General features: G+C 39.0%; 1 protein-coding gene across 6 annotated transcripts in view; it reads left to right on the forward strand.

The window, feature by feature from the left end:
• The window catches only part of ADAM22 (ADAM metallopeptidase domain 22), a 137420-nt gene that overhangs the window by 66832 nt on the left and 50813 nt on the right, over nucleotides 1–19775 (forward strand). For 5 of the 6 annotated variants that reach the window (XR_003993083.2, XM_030497005.2, XM_030497019.2 and 2 more), the window contains exons 5-9: nucleotides 6981–7063; nucleotides 12129–12192; nucleotides 12844–12913; nucleotides 17334–17404; nucleotides 18601–18675. Coding sequence is in view for 5 of the 6 variants with exons in the window: in XM_030497005.2 (XP_030352865.1) it covers nucleotides 6981–7063; nucleotides 12129–12192; nucleotides 12844–12913; nucleotides 17334–17404; nucleotides 18601–18675 (363 nt within the window). In the remaining variant the exon portion in view is untranslated. Of the gene's footprint in view, nucleotides 1–5311; nucleotides 5391–6980; nucleotides 7064–12128; nucleotides 12193–12843; nucleotides 12914–17333; nucleotides 17405–18600; nucleotides 18676–19775 lie in introns of those variants that run through there. The other variant, XM_030497049.1, reaches the window with a different exon arrangement.

Genomic DNA, 19775 nt, shown 5'->3' on the forward strand with positions numbered 1-19775 from the left:
TTCCATGCAAGACTTAGCTAGACATCTTTACTTACTTGATCTTGACTTCTGTAAATAGCTTTGCCTAGACACATCTGTTGTTCCCTATGGATACTGAACTGGCACTGTATTATATACAGTAGGTTAATGTTTCTGACACAGTCTCAAGCTCTGTGAATTCTCACTTAAAAAGAAGTTTCTGTCATTCAGAGATAATGAGCCAATAAGGAAATCTAATTAGTATATTTCTGCATTTTACTCACAACTTTATCTTCTTCTGACTGATTGGTATCCATGTAGGTGTGTTCCAACATCTCATCTTCTGTGTTGTGTTTATAGTAATCTTGTACATCATGTGCTTATAACTTGGCTTCAGACTCAGGGGAGGCTGATGAATTGATGTGACAGATTAGTATAGGTAGATTGTGAAGAATTTTCATATAGCCCCTTACAATGTTTGCTCCCTTTTCCCTACATACAGGCATGCAGGAATGGGGCAAAATGGCTGTCATTAAAATGACTTGTCTGCCATGACTCAGAGATTCTAGGCATTTCTACAAGAGCCGAATTAAAGACAACAGAATAGGCAGGAAGAGGTAACCAGCCTTGTTCTCCTCTGCCTCATCTTTATGCGGCAGCTGATAATTAAAATAATTTTCCCTAACACCAAGGTAAGGCAAGGCAAGTCAAGAGGCTGTTTCCCAAGCAGATGCCAAGGCAGCTCCTAGACCAGATGGCGTGGTGTTGGCATGAGCATTCTGTCCACACCCTGCAGCTACATTTGTAGAGCATCTTCTCTCATAGCTACAAGGCAGTAAACACAAGCCTCGTTTGGCCTCCGAACCAGGAAGCTGGGCTGATAGCACTGCCATCTGCTGAAAGCACCTACCATGAGTCACCAATGGCTGTTGGAATGAGTCGCCTTTATGCAGGATCCTGTCACGTAAATGTGTGTCTATGTTTTTTAAGTGTTGCCAACAGCCTTCAAACATGGGCATTTTGTGGAGAAGCCTTAGAAGCTGTGATGCTTTATCCTAATTTTGGAATCCGTATTTGTGATTTCAGAATCTGAAATAGTGTTATAACCTAATGTCACTACAGCACGTTGGCTCCAGGTTGTATGAGTGCATATGATAGCTGTCCTCCTACAAAGGGAGGGAACCATTCACATTTTCAAAACAGTTGGCTGTCAGGAGTCTGCAGTACACTGTAGCCAAGTCCAGAGACCTACTGTGCAAAGAGGTGATGCCAGTATCCTTGGAGTTGTCATGAGCTGTGTAAGGGCTGAGCCCAGGGTTCTGATGCAGGACAGCATGGTCCCGCCAGCCGGGCCCTTGCCTTTGCTGAAGCACATGTCGGTTAAAAGAGATTTTCTCTTGATTCAGTTATAAAGCTCAAAGTGCCATTTCGACTTTTCTATTTACAAGTAGAAACCCACCCATTTTGTCATTCGTTTTCTGCTGTAGAAGTCAGCAAGAGGGTGTGTGTTTTCTTCTCCTGTTGCTCTTTCTCATGCAGCCTTAGTTATCCTTGGGTCAAAACTTGTGCAAGCATCAATAATTTGTAAATAGATCTAGGTGATTACTCAGGAAGCAGTTTTCAAACTAGTGACCCCACAATGGGTAGCTCTTTAAAAAGCTAATCGTTATCTGGCACTTCACAGAATGGTGGCGTGGTCATTAGCTGGCCTTTTGGGAGCTTTCTGCTGCAAGGAAAGAGGGAGCTGAGTTACTAGGATCTGAACTAGACCAGCAATCTCCTTTCCTTTGGATTAATGAGTGTTAAAATAGGAATATGTAGCTGCTGGAAGAAGGAAGTTATTAATTTTAGGGTCAGTGCCTGAGTGTAGCATGAATTTTAATGGCCAGCACCTCTCCTAATTGCAGAAAATTTGTTACTTGAAGATCTAATGTCGGGTGTTATTTGAAAGCAGATGAATGTGCATCCTTAATTTTTCTCTCCTGGGAAGGTCATAGTGTCTCTGAGGTGAATAACAAACTGTCAGTGTATGGTCAGCAGATGCTTTCTTCACTGAGACTGCAGAGAAGAGTGAACCGCTGCCATCACTGACTGTCGTGGCTGCTCTTTTGTTTTACTTATTTCCCCTTTCATTATGAATATCCGTTAATGTGGGTTTTGTCTCTTTGTGTGTTTACTCAGCAGCTGGTGCTTCTCTGGGTAGGGACAAACTATCCTAAAGGATAGAAATGGGGACAGATTTTCCTTGCATTGCTAACATCTCTGCCTTCTCATTTTTTAGTATCTTTGTCACACTACCTATTCAGGCAGGCTGCAGGAAAACTTGGACTGACATGGGCAAAAGGGGATGCATGCTCATTGGCGAGGAGCTGTAGCAGGTCACAGGGCAAGATACCCCTAATTCAGGATTTTGCTGTAATTACCCAACTTAAGCATAGGACAAAGGTTAAGTCAGAAACTGACCAGAAACTGACTGTAGCATAATGATTCATTTATTTTAATTGACTCTGCAGTCATTCTGATTTTTTTTTTTTTTTTTTTTTGGTAGGTTGTTACCACATTTTTAGCTCCCCAAATCAATAGACTTCTGATTAAACATCTATATATTCTGTATTGCTCTTGGAAGTCACCGGAAAGGTGAGAGGTTTCATGAAGGAATCAGAACTTACTGAAGTGAGGGAACATCGACTGTGTGCCATGTGCATTGGCAGAAAATTTGCCTTGCGTCATGCTAACCACAGCATGAAGAGTGGCTGTGTGCCTTGCAGAGGCAGAAATGTTGAACTTCTCTCTGCTGTAGCATTTGACTGTCTTTGGGTATGGGGTGACTGTGTGTGTATGTGCTGCAGGCCTCTGTCACAGGCATTGTCACAAGCTGACCTTGTCTCATAGGAGATGATCTTTAGCCTAATTTCTCCCAAGCTTAACACTGGCCAGGTTCAGTTTTAGAGCAGAAAGGGGTAAACGTGCTGCTCACGCTGATGGCTGGCATATGTTGGAAGAGCAGTCTTATTTAATCTTCATCTTAGCACTAAAGCATTTCCTGCTAGCTGACAAGTGTGGAAGTTTGATTTGCTGTGGTGGGCAATTGGTGCCTGTTTTTGAGAGAATAGAGAGGGGCTCTAATAGCTACAGGAAGCCAATAGCTCTTCACAAACCACTCTTGATGGTCTAAACTGAACTGTTGTTGGTAATGGTGCTAATTTCAGCTCTTGGGGGAAGTCTTAAGTTTCATATGGGACCAGAATATTTTTAGGAAAAAGTGAAGATTTTTTTTCAGCTCCTGTCCCACTGCTACAGATAGCAATAGAAAAGAGAGTCAATAGCAGACCTTCAGTGAGTGTTTCTAAGAACAGAGTAAAAGAAGATAGATGTGATGATTATGTTTATTCTTCTGGTGGTCTTAGATCTCCCATATACTGCGATTCTTCTTGTAACATGGTGTATTTTATGACAGCACCTGCTATATAGGAGTTTTATTAGATGTCAAAACCAGGAGGATTTCAGCCTCTGCACTACAGAGAGGCAGTGACAGTAAATTTCTTGTCCAAAATTATATGTACTTTAATGTTGACCATTCGTCCTGACCCTATACAGATCCAGTCCAATACTTTGTAGCTTTAAGTGCTTCTCTCTTCACAGTTTTGTCAACCGTTGAAAATGAGTTTCCCAAAAGTGCAAGATAAAATTTGCGCCCTCCCCACCATGTGCCACTTGTTACTGGCATGTTTTATCCACTTGAGACACTGTTAAAGAGTGCTAAGCAGTCACTCTTCCTAGAGCCATCCAGTGTTGGTGCCGTCTGGTTTCACTGCATCACCTTTGGTGAGGTTAGAATAGTCCTCAGAACTCCGTTTAGGAGTATCCTGAGAGCAGGATTTCTTACACTGAAGAGTTCTATTCAGAACCAACCCAACACGTCCCTTTTCAGGTACCATCAAGTACTTGAAAAAAAGCTATTTTCATTCAAACACCTTAAATTTTATTAACTGCTTTGAGGTGGCTTACATTATGTTGATAGGAACTTAAGTCCATGTATACAAAATACCCCCAGATGTTAGCATATAGAAATAAGCATTCTGTAGAGATAAGAATAGGTCCTCGAGACTGAGAAGATCAGAGTTCTATTTCTGTCTCCACCAGAATTACCATGAACTTCAGTAGATCAAAGAGTTGAATTGATTTGATTAAATGGAATAGAATGTGTTTCTGAGTTGTGTTTTTCCTGGGCAAGAATTTAGCTGGTTTTCTTACTAGATCTGTATTTCTGTGGATTTCTTTTCTAGATCTGTATGCATAAAAAATTGTTCATGGATTTATTATTATGGAATAAATTAATTTGGAGATACTATCATGGGGCATTTATTTGATTCTCATTAAGAAGATCAAAACACACTTTAGAGCCATAGATGTGGATTCTTAGTATGAAAAAATGTTCCTCCTGGTTACAAAGACATGTTTTTGCAAACTAATGGAGCCTGAGATTCTGCTTCTGGTGCATATTAGCTACGTTTTATGAGAACAAACCAATTTGTCTGATTACTCCAAATTCCTTCCACAGATAGAACTCTGTACAACTCCCTACTGATAGTCTTTTCGGTATTATTCCCATATTCATGTGCTTACTCCAGTTATATCTTTTACAGGAATAATACTGCAAGCGTTCTGTTTATAGAATATTTTATTATTCAAGAGGTTTTAGCTTATCAATATAGTTTGATTGTTAGTTCTGTTCTTAGCTTACTGGAGTCTCTCTTTGTTTATATTGCATATATTGCAGGAAGACCCGAAAGCAAGTCTTAGGCAGTACTTTGATCTTATAGTGGGGGACATGCTACAGACTGAACAAAAGAAAATCTCAAATGAAGAAAGCTTAAAGTAACTAATATCTAGGAAGTAAGTAGGTGTAAAAAAAGGAGAATAAAAGAGTGAAAATGAGCCAAGGTTTCAGTTAAAACAAAGTAAGATGTAGTCTGTCTAAAATCCCACATAACTGAGGATGTTGGTGGCAAAAATGCATGTGAGTGCAAAGCAGAAACTCAAACCATCTCCTTTGCACCTGTGCTCTATCTGAGTCCTGAACACTTGACGCTCCTGAGAAGTGCTGGTCCAGGGGTGATAGGTCATGTGTCATCTGCCAGACACCTTGCTGTAGCCTGATATGGAGGGTCAGCCCTGGAGCTTCTCTTGGATATGAGCTAGATAAACATCAGCACAGCCTGTTGAACATTACCTGCCTGTCGCTGGTCATGTTTTCTTGCAGACATCTCAATAGAGAGATGTCTACTGAGGTGGGTGGCATGATGGTCACTCTGCAGGTCAGTTTGGTGAAGGGATTCTGTTTCTTTACCAGATACACAGAAAAAAAGATGCTGAAGTGAATAGGCAGTGGAGGTGGCTGCTGTCACTGCGGCAAGTGGAAGGAAGAAGTGGTATGTAGAAGAGACAAAATAATGAGACTGAAAGAAATTGAAGGGGAAAAAAAAGTGTAATGCTTTTAATGGAAGATATGCCACTGGGATTCTCCTTGCAGAGTGAAGCCACAAGCCTGCCAAATAGTCAGACTCAGAGCCTGTTGGATGAGGTGTTGCATTTCTCTGTAGTGCTGCAGTTGCTGGTGATGCGCTGCATTAAGTGCTTTGGGGTCCAGCAGCAGCACAGAGAAGATTTTGAGGAGGAACAAATGATTTCCAGTGACCAGGTTGAGATCAGGTCTCTTTCCATGTGAGCAGGCACACTCTGACAAACAGGCTCCTATGCTCTTAAGAAGAGCATCTCAGAACAGAGGCACCCATACTTTGTAGTTGCTTTCAGAAATAGTTTGCATGCCTTGTAGAAAATGGAACAGGATTTCCTCATTGAAACACAGAGCTACCAGCATATTCTATGTGTTTTCTTGCCTTTTGCCTGATCTTGATTTTTTTTTTTCCCTATTTGAAAAACAAAATCCAAGAGATTTTAATGTCAGATGTCTAAAATGACTGTGCTATGCATCATGCAAGTGACTGCTGGCTACTGAAAAAGCAGTAATTGTAATGCCTTTCCCTCCCTGCAGTAAATGGACATAAATATTCACATGGCTGGGCACTCCAGGCTCGGTAGATTATTTGTACATTTGCTGGTAGGGAATAGAAATAGTCAAGTGTTGTTATTATAAAAATAAAGCACTGTAAATCTTCATAGTCCTTTAACCAGCAGTAGTGCAGTAATATGGCATAGGCGAATTTGGCAAGGCTCTAATAGGTAAGTCCTCTGCATTCTACAGTGGCAGTGAGAATTTAAGGGATGTTTGAATTGTTTTTCTAATTTTGCATACAAATATTGACATTGTGCAATACTGAATACATTGGTGTACGTGCAGTAGGGGTTACTTTGCTATCTGTGTGGCTTCTGTGAAACTAAGGGGGAGATTTTTTGAGTAAGGTCTGCTGGATTTTATTTGAAAGCTGTATATTTTATTTGCGGAAGAGAAGAGGCAAATATTAATTTTAATTGTATTCCTTTACTGTTTGTTTATGCTTAAAGTTCCCATTAGTTTTGGAACACTAGTGAGCACTTCAGATTTGTTCTCCTTTTTAATCAAGTATTATTATTTGATAAGCATACCTTTCTTCTCAGAAGTAGGAAATTGCCTTACCCTCAGAGCAGAGTTCATCTAGTCTGATGTAGCCAGGCGCAGACCAGGTATTGAGCCTAAGTCCCCTATTTCCCACTCTTTTTCTAGTCCTTAAAGAAAGATGAGCTCTTCTGGAGTAATTTGTCTCTGAAACCAGTCTCAGGATGCCAGGGATTTCACACTAACCAGATCTGCATTTGGTGTAGAGAGTCGAAACTGGTTATGTTTATCTAGGTACCAAACCATGGCTAAAAGGAGATGGGATGAACACCCTCGTGAGTGAGTCAATTCTAGGTGCCATGTCAGTGGGTTGGCAGTGTATGTATGAAAAAACCAGCATTTGACAGAATGGAGTGTGATACTGTGGGATGTCCTGTGGATTTACAGTCTCAATTTCCAATTTCAGGGTGGAGAACATTGCTATTATCAGGGAGAAATTCGAGGAAATCCTGTATCATTTGTTGCCTTGTCAACATGCCATGGATTACAGTAAGTCTGCTGTTTTATTTTTATTGGCCTTAGCTTATTAGCCTTTTAAGCAAAATAAAGCTGTTTATAGTAAAATAAGTGCTTTTTTTTCCTACTAGTTTGTCACCAATATTAAGTACTCTACAATCTTTATAAAAAATGGGTTTAATTTGAACCTTGCAAAAGGCTTCCCCCCCTGCATTCAGGATTCACTGACAAAGCACGCAAGTTCCTTTATTTCTTATTTTTTTTTAACTGAAGACATATCACAGTAGCCAGGTATTGTTTTAAGATAATTTGTTGTAGAGATAAAAGAGCAAATATAGTTGAAAATATCCTATTCTACAAGAATAAAACCCACTGCCAGTATTGACATGAACCATGGAAAGTATGCTCTTTTCTTGTTCCTACAATGATGTATCTTATGTTTCTTATCTACTCTTTACAAGTGAAAGTGTCTGTTTAGCATTTCTCTTGTCCTATCCATTTTCTTCACAGAATTGCTGTCCTTAAGCTGTGTGCATCGGATAATACCTTTGATACAGTAAAATCTTGGAAAATGTGGAAAAAGGGATATAAAATTGTGCAATAATTTTTTTTTTAAGTACATAATTTTAGTAATAATGTAATTAAAGCATCTGTCATCTGAAGGTTACATGAAGCTGTGTGTTGCTTGTTCAGCTTTTGGACCTGTCTATTTTTGGCACTGTTGAAAGATGCTGGTCAGGTTTTCAGAGCAACCAAGTAACCTCAGTGTCTGTTGAATCTGGGAATTATGGGATCTCGGCACTTTTGATACTAAGATCAGCTTAAAAAGTCGTGAAGCAAGTGGGCCAGTGTGGACATTACCCAAGCTTTGCCTTTTTGTGAGGAAGCAGGGCTTAGCTGATAGAATCTTCTTCAGCTAATTGTCTGTCAACTATTCTGTAGGTTTGGTGTCAGCCATATAAATACACATATTTAAGCAGTGTCTTTCTTTTCTGTTTGTACATTATTTGTTAGAAAGGGGGAGAATGCGTGCAGAAGACTTGTCATCCTTGCACTAGTCTGATTCACAGCTGTTATGATCAAGGTTGAACAGCTCAAGAAACCTGAGCCCAGTTTCAGTATGGACAGTGAGTCTAAAAATAGCAGCATCCTAATGCATCCTGAGCCACTGCATGGCTTTCATTAGCAGTGATCCATTAGGTCTTGGCCCCTGCTAACTCCTAAGAGAAAAAGAAAAGCAGAAAGGAAGGAGAGCCTGTGTATGTCCTTTTACTGCCCTTCTTTTGTGGGCTTGTTCTTAAGACTGACCCTCCTGCTGTTCCGTATTCTGAAATTGCCTGATATTCAAATTGATCCCTTCTAACACAGTTAAGTGATGAAAGATGCTTTTTTTTTAACCTGTATAATTCAGCTCTCCCTTCATACAGTATGAGAAAGTGACGTTTTGCTGAGCTGTATTAAATTCATGCTTTCTGACAGTGCATTTCCATCATTACAGCTAGGTCCTCCACAGTTGATTTTATATGCTAAGTAATTACTAGAAACTCATACCAGCAATCAGAGCTCCTTAGCTCCAACCACAGTTTGTTGCATCTTGCTGTAATAAAGGGAGCTGGGGAGAGTTATCTTCTAGTAAGGTCTGCAGGGCAGGAGCTTTGCTTTCATGAATTTTAGGAAGTGCCTAAGACTGAACAGATGCCTTTAATAGAATAACAAGCTTCATATTCCCAACGTTCATGCTAATCTCCTTTCTTATTAGTACCTCTCAATCTTGGCTATAACAACAGGATTTTTCATATATGTGAGAAAGTGTTGTGGTTTTTTAATCATATATTATGAGTTTTTCTGTTGATAATGTCTATGTTTTTCCTTTTATAAATTAAATTAATCAGATGACTGGCTGTCAGAATACTTATGTCGTGGTTTGAGCCCAGCCGGTAACTCAGAACCACACAGCCGCTCGCTCACTCCCCCCCCCACCCTTCTTCCTCCCCCCGCTCCCGGAGGGATGGGGAGGAGAATGGGAAGAATGTAACTCCCACGGGTTGAGATAAGAGCAGTCCCGCAACTAAGGTATAACACAAAACCACTACTGCTACCACCAATGATAATAACGATCAGTGAAATAACAAGGGGAGAGGATACAATTGCTCACCACCCGCCGACCGATACCCAGCCCGACCCGAGCAGTGATCTGGGCCTTCCGGGTAACTCCCCCCGGTTTATATACTGGGCATGACGTGCTGTGGTATGGAATAGCCCTTTGGCTAGTTTGGGTCAGGTGTCCTGTCTCTGCTTCCTCCCGGCTTCCCCTCCTCCCTGGCAAAGCATGAGACTGAGAAAGTCCTTGGTTGGAATAAACATTACTTAGCAACAACTAAAAACATCGGTGTTATCAGCGTTGTTCCCAGGCTGAAAGTTAAAAAACACAGCACTGCACCAGCTACTAAGCAGGAGAAAAATGACTGCTATAGCTGAACCCAGGACAACTTAAAATTATGATTTTTTTTTTTCTTCTTAATGACTTTGCAAATGAAAAATATCTCTCTGCAACCTTAACTCCAAGCAAGCCATTTTGTTTGCATTTGTTTTTTGTTTTCTGTGGGATATGCAGTAACCACGGTTTCCTATGTGTTAACACAAAAAACTTTGAATGCAAAACACCCTGGTTGCTGGGATATAAATAAGCTATAGTCAGGCACGACTTGCAGTCCTGTGTTTCAAGGCAAGTCGCACAGGCACCGGGTTGGTCTATGATTTTGCTGCCTACTGGTGGTGAATATAGAAACTGCTGTTATTACTGGAAATAGACTTTCCTGACTACAAATTTGTTTGTTTGAAGAATATACATAATCAAAATTCAGGGTTTTGAAATGGCCTGTGTTTTGCTATTGCTTTCTCTCTAATACATTTGTGAGCGTGTGATTTGTTCACAGAGCACAGGACTGTTGAAGTCGGTTAGGAAAGAGCCATGAATGCTTTGAGTGGGCAAGTCATATCTGTAGGTCTGCTATGACTGTTATTCTTGTCACCCTTGAGTGACTTGATCAGAGGTTAGTGCCGCTGGGTGCAACAGTCTTGTGAGAAGCCAGTTGCTGGTAGTGCTTTGTTGTGCAGACTGCGCTTAAGTGAAATTGCAATTAGAGGGAAGGAAGTTTTGCCTTATTAAGAGCAGCAGGATGTTCCCAAATCTCATTTTATTCCCAGGCAAAGAAGCTTAAGCAGGTGCTAGAATATTTATCTTAAGCTGTGTAGACAATATTTTATTTCTAAAGAATAAGCACAGGTAATTTGAAAGGTGAAACAGCTTTCAATTGTAGATATGATGATCACACTTGATGTATGTTATACAGTCAGTATCCCAAGCTACTTCTGTGAATCCTACACAGTTAACCCCATAAGTGAATGATATTGAGAGAAATATGCTTGTCAATACTTGTAATGGTTTACAAGCTTAATATATGTGTATATTTCTTAATAATCACAGTAGTTTATTGGCCACATCTGGTCCTTTGCAGAACTAAAATCAATTTTGCTGATTACAAAAAAGAAAAAGAAAAGCTGCAGAAGAAAAAACAAAAGTGTGTGGTTTTGCTCTTTATAGTTCCAGTGGTGTTTCTTGGATGCCTAAAAGTTTGCTAAAGTGTAATCAAAAGAAATAAATAATCTTGCTTCCATGCTGCTGTAATGTACTATGTGCCAAGTTTGAACTTACAGCTCATATTTATTGCCGAGCTTAGAGCCCTTAGTAGTCTCACTTCAACAGGGACATGCTGATATAGCCTAATCCCAACCATGCATGTATGAGATGTCACTGAAATGAAGGCAAATTTATTAAAAATAATTGCTGATTTGGTTGAAGATAAGAATGGTGATGGTATAAGAAATGCCATTTGGTCTTACGCTGTTACAGAGCAATGTCCGTATCAACACTTTCTTTTAAGGTGCAATTCAACCATGCTTGTGCATCCTGCATTATGTCAAAGACTAAACTTCAGTACACTCTTTACCTAAGTACATTTAAGGTAACTCTTAATAGAAAACATTCTTGCAGGAACGGACCTTACCTTTTCTGCACATTCAAGTGGTAATGCAAAACCATCTGGTGTTACTGTCACAGGCTATCTTCATCTATTTCAAGGGCCTTAACAAAGTGTTAAGGCTCTCTAAACTCTGGATTTAGAGTTGAACTGTGTTTTGGAATTCAATATGGACAACTGGTGATTGTGTGTCTGCAAGCAAAGTGACAGATTTTCTGAGATACAGAGCAGTGTGCTTGTCATGTATGACCTTCAAATTTCTGTGGTTGAGAAGATTTTATGCCATTGAGAAAGAGGCTATGAGTACTTTGCCAGAACCACGGGTATGGTAGAAGGCTTGGTCCGTTGTATCTCTTTTCATCACAACCTATCAAAAGCCTGTCTGATGGGATTTCCTATCTCCTTATCATGAATATCATATAATGTCCATATTGATAGGATATTGCATATAGCCATTAATGTTTTCTAGAAATATAAACTTAAACTAACTCAATTTAAAAGGAAAATACCATCTGTCATAATTATTATTGCTGAAATGCCCAAACCAGCCCTCTATGTCCAAAGGAGCCCATTATGTTCTTTGTATTTGGTACTATATGAAATACTGAGGAGTTAATCAAAACCATTAAAACTGAAGGATTGGTTCAATTCAGTAATATTTTATTTGGGGGAAAGCTGTTCACATGTTCCAAATATGTGTGTTCCTAAAGAGAGGTGACTAATTTATCTGTTGCAGGTAGATCTCTCTTGCAGGGGAATGGGGGCTCTGAACTGGATTTTCAGTTGGCTAGATTAGCCAATTTTGGTGGTGTTTCTATGTGTTGTAGACAATCTCTGGGGAAGAAAGAAGAGTGTGTATATCACCACTGGAGAGAATATCTTTCTGAAGCAATGAAATAAAAGATTGACTCAGAATTACATTCAGTTTCTGAAACCATTTTAACTGCTTTCTTTCATAAATATTTAAATTTTTAAAACATATGAACCTTTAAACTTACTTCCACGTTGCACTAGTATTTATTTATTAAATCAGTATTTACATTTCCTGCTCTTGACAGTGGGATGTTCTATGATGGAAATCATACTTACCTTATTGAGCCAGATGAAAACTACACTTCAGAGGTAAGTAGAACTTACCATAGTCCCGCTGTGTTGTTAATACAGATATTCATGGGTCCAGGGGAGGCAGAAGGCTGTGGGACCAGTCCCCTCATTCCCAACTCATTTACCTCACGTGTGAGTCCCCATCATCACAGACAAAAGCACACCTCAAAAAATTAGGTGGTGGTAAGCATATATGTGTGTACTCTGTAACACTTGGATGTGCAGTGCAGCACCACTGGGTGCTGAGGGCCTGTTGGAGCCAGCAGGAGAATCCTGTGAGTGCCCTGTCCCAGTCTATGGCACTTCCTGCTCTGGATTCGTTACATCACACTCCTGCTGGTTCATCCTCAACTGCAGTTCAGCAGCTGCTGTGACTCTCATTGATGTTCACTGGGACTCCCATTGATGTTCACTGGGCAGCTCTCTCAAACCTTGCTCAAAGCATGCTCAGTCACTCCTTTGGATGTACTCAGATATTTCAAATAAAAGATGACTAACTGTTGTGTTAGCGATCGTATCACAGTTGGGAAGAGGAGAAGAGTGCTTTGCAACTTGCATGTTCACTAGTGTAGGTGTTGGATAACAAGGACCTTTGGAACTGTTTATTTAATGCTCATAAGATGTATTAGTTTATCCAGGTTTAATACATGCAATTATTTACTATTTCAGGATGACTTCCATTTCCACTCTGTTTACAAATCCAAGTTGTTTGAGTTTCCTTCAGATGACCTGCCATCTGGTATGATTTTTTTATATTCATGACTTACTGACTTGTTTTAGTCTAAGGCCAAATTTGTTAATCGTATTTGATAGATAATCTTCTGATAATATATTGTTTATTTGTATATCTCTTTTTTTTTTTCCTGATTCAATAAAAAAGCACTGGGGAAAAAAAAAAAAAAGAATCTGCAACACTGAAAACACTGGAAAAGAATACGAAATACTGAAAAAATCTGAATCCAATGAATGAAACCTCTGCTAGACCTTCATTTAGTGTTGCATGTTTCTCTTAACAAGTCATGCAGTCTGTAAACTGCATTATATGCTGGTATTTGTAGACAGGAAAGGACTGAGGTAGCCTAAAGATGTTGAAAATAAACCCCTGTTTGCCAGTGGTGTATAACTCTTCATGGAATTTTCCTATTTTAAGATAGAGGGTGAGTACCATGGTGTGACCATAAGCCTGGGAGACAGGAACTTGCCAAATATCGTTGCTGTTCAGTGACTCTCAAATCTCCAGTCTGTTCAGCATCTTTCACAGTACTGGCTGAGGTGCGGGTCATGCATTTCAGTACAGATAAATTTGGAGGGAGAAGTGGTTTCAAGTGCTGGTAGTGATCAATCCCACAAACAGTTTATATTGTGTGTGGAGGGAGAAGAGGGTTTTAAAAAAATGAGTTTTCATCTGAGAAGTTGGCTTGTTAATTGAAGTTAAAATTGCAGTATTTGTGGCATATCCCCATTCTGTCAAGGGTTTGCCAGTTTTACAGATGCATTTTCCTACTTTACAAAATGTATCCTAGATAAGTAAAACTGTCCTTCATAGATACTGTCGTTTTGGTAGAAATAACCTCTAGACTAATTTCTTCAGGAGAGTTATAGATGTCCAGTCATCTTGTTACAAACTATTTGTTCTATGGTAGCAGTCGGATCTAGAGTATTACAGTGCTGGGTACTGCACATAGTTGGGTTCTTCCCAGGAGCACAGTGTGTGCGTGTTTCTAATTGTTAAGTGAAGTAGAATCATTCAGAGAGGTAATGAGAAAAAAAACCCAAGGGAAATTGCTATAATTGGGTCACCTTGATTTCAGTTCTGAAGAAGGAATCTTTCTGAGTCTAAACAAAACAGTATCCCAGCTTGGTGCCTCATGTCTTCTGCTGATGATTGCCCAGGTGAGGTGGAGGAGGTGTTGGGATGGAGAGGCAGCACAAAAGGCTCATACAGTGCAAAACGTCAACATCTGTATCATGAAGTTTCCTATGTATGTGTTCCTTAGGCACGTACCTTGGTTATTCCCTGTACTTGTGGAGAGGGTAACGTCATGTGAACAATTTATTGAACATAAGGCCAAATAATAAAGTGCATCTTTTGTCACACTTTCTTGAGCATGTCATTTGAAAGGTTGGAAATAATGCAACCATGATGAGTTTAAAATAAATCTGCCTCAGGCTGTTGAAGTATGAGACCTCTAGAGATGGTATTTGGTAGATATCTATCAGCTGTTCTATAAGATTTCCTAATAGGGAAATTTCACGTTTTCAAGATTTTGGAATAAAATTGTTTCTGCCTTTAAAATTCTGAAAAGGAATTAATTACAAGTTGAATCCACCAGTTTAATGCACCAAAGCTTGTTGATTAAAAAAAAAAAGTACTACAGCAGAATCATTAGTAGTAGCAACCACTGTCATAGGTTATTTCATCAGTGTTTCTTACATTCCTTATTACTCTCATAATGTATCAATTTGCCCAGTCTGAGGAGATCTTTCCTGATGTTAAGATTTTCTTCTTATCTTTAAAAGAGTTTGTGTGGAAGCTAAGATTTCCACTCAGCACCGTGTTAGGAATGGAATGGGTGTTTCATCAGCTTCAATATTCAAGTTAGAAGTGGAAAAAAAGCAAGTAACAGGCATTTCTTGATATCAATGATAGTAAAAGCACACGTAATTTTACCACAATTTGATAGCAATATACTTCTTACATTCTTTTGCTCCTTGGGTATTAAAAAACCAAAAAAAGCTATTGCAGAATGATCTGAGGAGGTAATGAGGACTTTAAATCAGAAAGCTTGGATGGATGACTTGGCATGCTTAGAGCGTTTGACTTCATAATTTAGTAGACTTTTTTCTCACAATCTGTACTCAGACACAGTGCAACGACATGGTCTTAGACAACACTATGTTATTGAAAGTGTTGTTTTTCAAATCATGCATAACAGAAGCCCTTTTGAGGTCACTTGAAAGACCTGCAGATGTGGCACTTAGGGATATGGTTTAGTGGTGGAGTTGGCAGTGTTAGGTTTATGGTTGGACTCGATGAACTAAAAAGTCTTTTCCAACCTAAATGATTCTATGAATCCTTATTACACTTTTTCAAGGTAATATATTCCCAACAAAATTTCCACTAGACTTTCTCAGCTGTCTGCATTTCCTGTGATTTTGCTGGTCATGTTCTTTTGCCTGAGGGTCCCTGGCTGGAAATGCAGTCTGCATGAATTCATCCAGCTAGTGAATGATAGTGTAGTGTTAATGTGTGTTAATGCATTAATGTTAATGGCTGCATCATTCCCCTCTAGGGATGACTGACTTCCGATGGTGGGTAAACAGTCACATTTGCTGGTTAAGTTATTTGAGACCGTAGGTACATCTTATAAATTATTATTTTATTGACTGGAAAGTTGTATTTTTACAAGTTTCATTAACCATGATATAAACCCTAAAATGACAGATTGAAAGCCAGTTGTGTGGTACTAAACCACAAACTAAATCAATCAATGTATGTAAAGCATAATAAAAAAAAATCGTAAAAAAATTGTCAAGATTTAGTTTCTCATCATTGTGAGCTCTAGGGAGGGCAGGTCTGCAAGCAATAAATAGGGAACCTTGGATGTGATTTACTTTTAGGTCCATTTTGTAAAGAAAACCCCCAAGTGCACTGGTGTAACCATGAAAACATTTGTAAGCAAAGTGTCTATGATTGTCCAGGCCCCTCCATAAAAAGATATCTTCAAACTTCACATACTAAAATAACAGTATAATCCCGAAGATTTAGCCAAGAGAGCACCAGTTATTCATGCTTTGCTTTCATAATTTGTTTTACCAGTAAGTAGCCACTACCGGTTAAGATTAGCACTTACTCCTGGTAATGTTTTGTCAGATAGGCAATTTGGCTTTGTGTTTTAAGATTTTGCTGACATGGCCGCCCTGTCAAATTCCTGTCATCAGCTTTGGTTTTAATCCTGTTGTTTGAGCCACTTGCAGAAATTTCACAGTTAATGTACAGCAGGTGGGAGTGGAGTTGTGAGAAACTTTCCTGTCTCACCAGCAAAACTGTTCAGGATTTTGTAACAGAACCAAAAGTTCTGTACAGAGATATGTGAACTGGCAGTCTCTTAATTTACACGGCTCTTAGAGTACTGTCTACTTCTCTGCAGGACTGGTAAAATCACTCTGGAATATTGACAGCAGTTTTCAATTCCTGGAGACCGAAAGGATGTCCGAAGCTGCAGAAAGCACAGAGGAGGGAAATTAGTCAAGGGCAAAAGACATATTACAAAATAAACAACTGCAAACATTTAATTTACGTGTCTCAAAAAAAGATCATCTTGGGGTTATGTGAATAGTAAACATGTTTATACAAGATAAGGAAAGAGATTTCTGTTTCTGTAAGGAAACAGATTTCTGGTCTGTATAGGGAAATGTGAGGCAGGGATTATGAATCTGAAATTAAAAATGGAAAAATACTTCTTGGACATTTAAAAGGGTTACAGCAAGTATTGCCTATATGCTTAGTTTATCATGTGCCCCTTTCCATGACTAGCTAGTAATAGATTTGCTGAAAGGGATTTGGCAAAAGAATAAACTACTTGGTGCTTATGATGAGAGTTTTAAGAAGTTAAAGACTCAGTGGGATTAGAAGGGAGGAATATTGTATTGATAGGGAGCATTGCCAAAATCTCATAAGGTTTCTCTCAACTCTAACATATTTTGCTTTGTGAACGTAATCGTCTTAAAGCATTAATTCTGCCTTCCATGCTCCTCTTATTAATTTAGGTAACTATTGCAAGAGCTCTGTGAATGTCTGCTGAATTCCCAAAAATGTGAGTCACTCCATGGAGGCACTGTGCTAATAATATTACACACTTAATGTTGGTGAAGTTTTGGCGTAGAACATCTGCTGTGCTTTCTGAAGCGTGACACCCACAGATCATCTGTTTCAGCAGGCCCAGATTATCAGTAGTAGAGTTTTTAGTAAGAACTCTGTCACTGGGAAGCATCTGTAACATTGCTTCCTTTATAGCTGGAAACTTGAAAAAATAAGTTGCTACCGCAGCCGATGTATGGAAGAATGCCATAACCACTGTCATGTGGCATCAGGGTCACTGGTTATTGAGCTATATTCTCGTAAACATTCAATGTATTTGCCTGTGTTTTCTGTTTAGAGTTCTGGCAAATGAATACTACATCACAGAATTTTGTTGTAAAGCCAAGATACAAAAGAAGTAAAAGGCAGGTACGTGCCAATATGCTTGTTTATAAATAATATGCCATCAACTTTATTTTGTGCCTGCTGAATTAATTTGTCCAGATGGAGTGCTGCTGCTTGGGCTGGTTTGCCTATAACAAAAAGAGGTGTGTAATGTTGACAAAACATTGATGGGTTCTCTTGAACACTGCCTACTCGAAGAGTTATAAAATTATTAAGCACTGCTAAATTGCAAATGGAAAAGTAGCTAAAATATTTTCTCTCATTTCGAGTATAGAGTGTTAACATTCACAAGTATTTTTTACGTTGCAATGGTGGTAAGTAGCTACTTTATCTCACTTGACTTTGATTTAAAATGAATTTCCTACACTGAGAGTTCATCCTCTGTTTATTGAAGTGGGGGAGCCACTAAGTGCAGATGTTTGTACCCTGGGAAGATAGCAGCAATTCTTTATATTTTAGGAATGGAGGTCAAATGATGGGACAGGGCAAAACAGAGCCAGGTCAAGGGGGCTGGACAGTGAAGGCAAAAATGAAATACTGAGAGCAGTAGGAGGGGAAGATGACTTTAAAATCACTAACTAATACAAGCCTCTCAGAGGCAAAAGAAAAGTGAGAAAGACATTGGAGCATTCCAGAAGTCATTCTTGAGGGTCTTACTTTATATCAGGAAGTTTGCTGTCTTTCTAGAAACTGAGCATTACTCTGCATTTTTAAGTCATAATGACGTAGTAACTCTCCAGGAAAACCCAGTTAAAAAAGGTCACCGGAAGAAGCTCAGTCATAAATGTTTCTAAATGCAAAGCAATCAAAACACAGAGGTGAGTACTGTGTTCGAGCAGTGTGCATATAAATAATAGAATCGTTAGACAGTTTTTTCATAAATAATTCAAGAGGATTCCCTTTCTCTGTGGAAAAAAAACCCCAAATTATAGCTGACACAAGCTATTTATAGGCCTCACTGGGAATTCTCTTTCTTTAAAAAAACCCCTAAATTTGGAATTGCTTAAGGTCATGGAAGTGTCCTGGTGGAGGTAAAAGAATTTTTAAAAATTATGCAACTAAGCACCAGAAGTTTTATCAGTATCTGACACCAAAATTGAGACAGTAGAAAAAATGTGTGCATGAGAAGTTTGGTTTCTGAAGCCATTTCTAGTTACCAGTTATATTCTCTCTGTACACTCACTTCTGTACACTCTCTTACCCTTTTACTCTCTTTGTAGGTTCGTCGGATTCCACGTAAAGTTGAAGAGGAAACAAAATACATTGAGTTGATGATTGTAAATGATCATCTAATGGTAAGACTGACACACTTAAACATCTTTCAATTATCATTAACATCAATTTGTCTTAATTGGTCCATAAAGGATAACAATACAGAACAATGTATGGCCAGAATAAATTCGGTATGCCCTTTAGAGAAGAAAGTATTGTTTCATTAACCATTGATGAAGTTGCTTCTGAATTTTGGCAAGGTAATTTCACCAAGAATGCAACCAGGCCTGAGTATGAGAAAGAAGGGTCATAAATTAAAGCTTTGTGTCATAGAGTAACTAATGTCAGTGTAACTTCAGCTGATGATTTTCTTTCTGGCTTTCTTAGGCACTTAGCTGTAGCCACTCAGCAATCAATAATGCAGTTATTGCAATTGTGCAGCAGCTGTTGACAATGGGGAGATTAATAGTGACTAGATTTTTTTGATATGTCCAAATCAATGTAGAGAAAATTATTTTGTTAAGCTTCTATGCTTTCTCTGGGAAAACGTAAATAGGCTCTTTAATGTAGTGGAAAGAGACATAATAAAGATTAGTGTATTGAAGAAAAACCAGGCTCATTCAAGTGGGAAAAGTCACAGATTTATGTCAGTGAAGATTATTAATAATTAATGAAAGGAATATCAAAGGATATGGTGAATTCTCTGTCACTTTCAGTCTTCAAATCCAGACAGTGTATTTCTGGAAGATGCGGTGATGTCAAACACAAACAATAGGATTCGATCTTGAAGTAACTGCATAAAGTTCAGACTGGTGATGCCCCTCCAGCTGGTGACGTTAGTTGATTTTATGGTCCTATATGGCTTTAAAATCAAAATGTATACATTTTATCTGCCCTTTCTGTTATGTGCAGCTTCTCTCAAGCAATACCCAAATTGGTAAAAATATCAGAGTGTACCAAGGAATGTGCCACTGTCCTTGGGCAGCGTACTGCTCCATTAGCTCAGTTTAGTGAGCATAGCAATAAATTCTTGGATTAAATATTTTGAATACTGGATGCAGAATTCCCTAAATCAGTGTCATTGTGTTTCATCCTGAAGACCTGAAGCCACAACATTCCCCTTGGGACCTTATCTGTCTGGGCTGATTCCTCCCAAGGAAAATGTTTCCTAATTTTTGTTAAT

The sequence above is a fragment of the Strigops habroptila genome, chromosome 1, assembly GCF_004027225.2.
Source record: "Strigops habroptila isolate Jane chromosome 1, bStrHab1.2.pri, whole genome shotgun sequence".
Classification (NCBI taxonomy): domain Eukaryota; kingdom Metazoa; phylum Chordata; class Aves; order Psittaciformes; family Psittacidae; genus Strigops; species Strigops habroptila.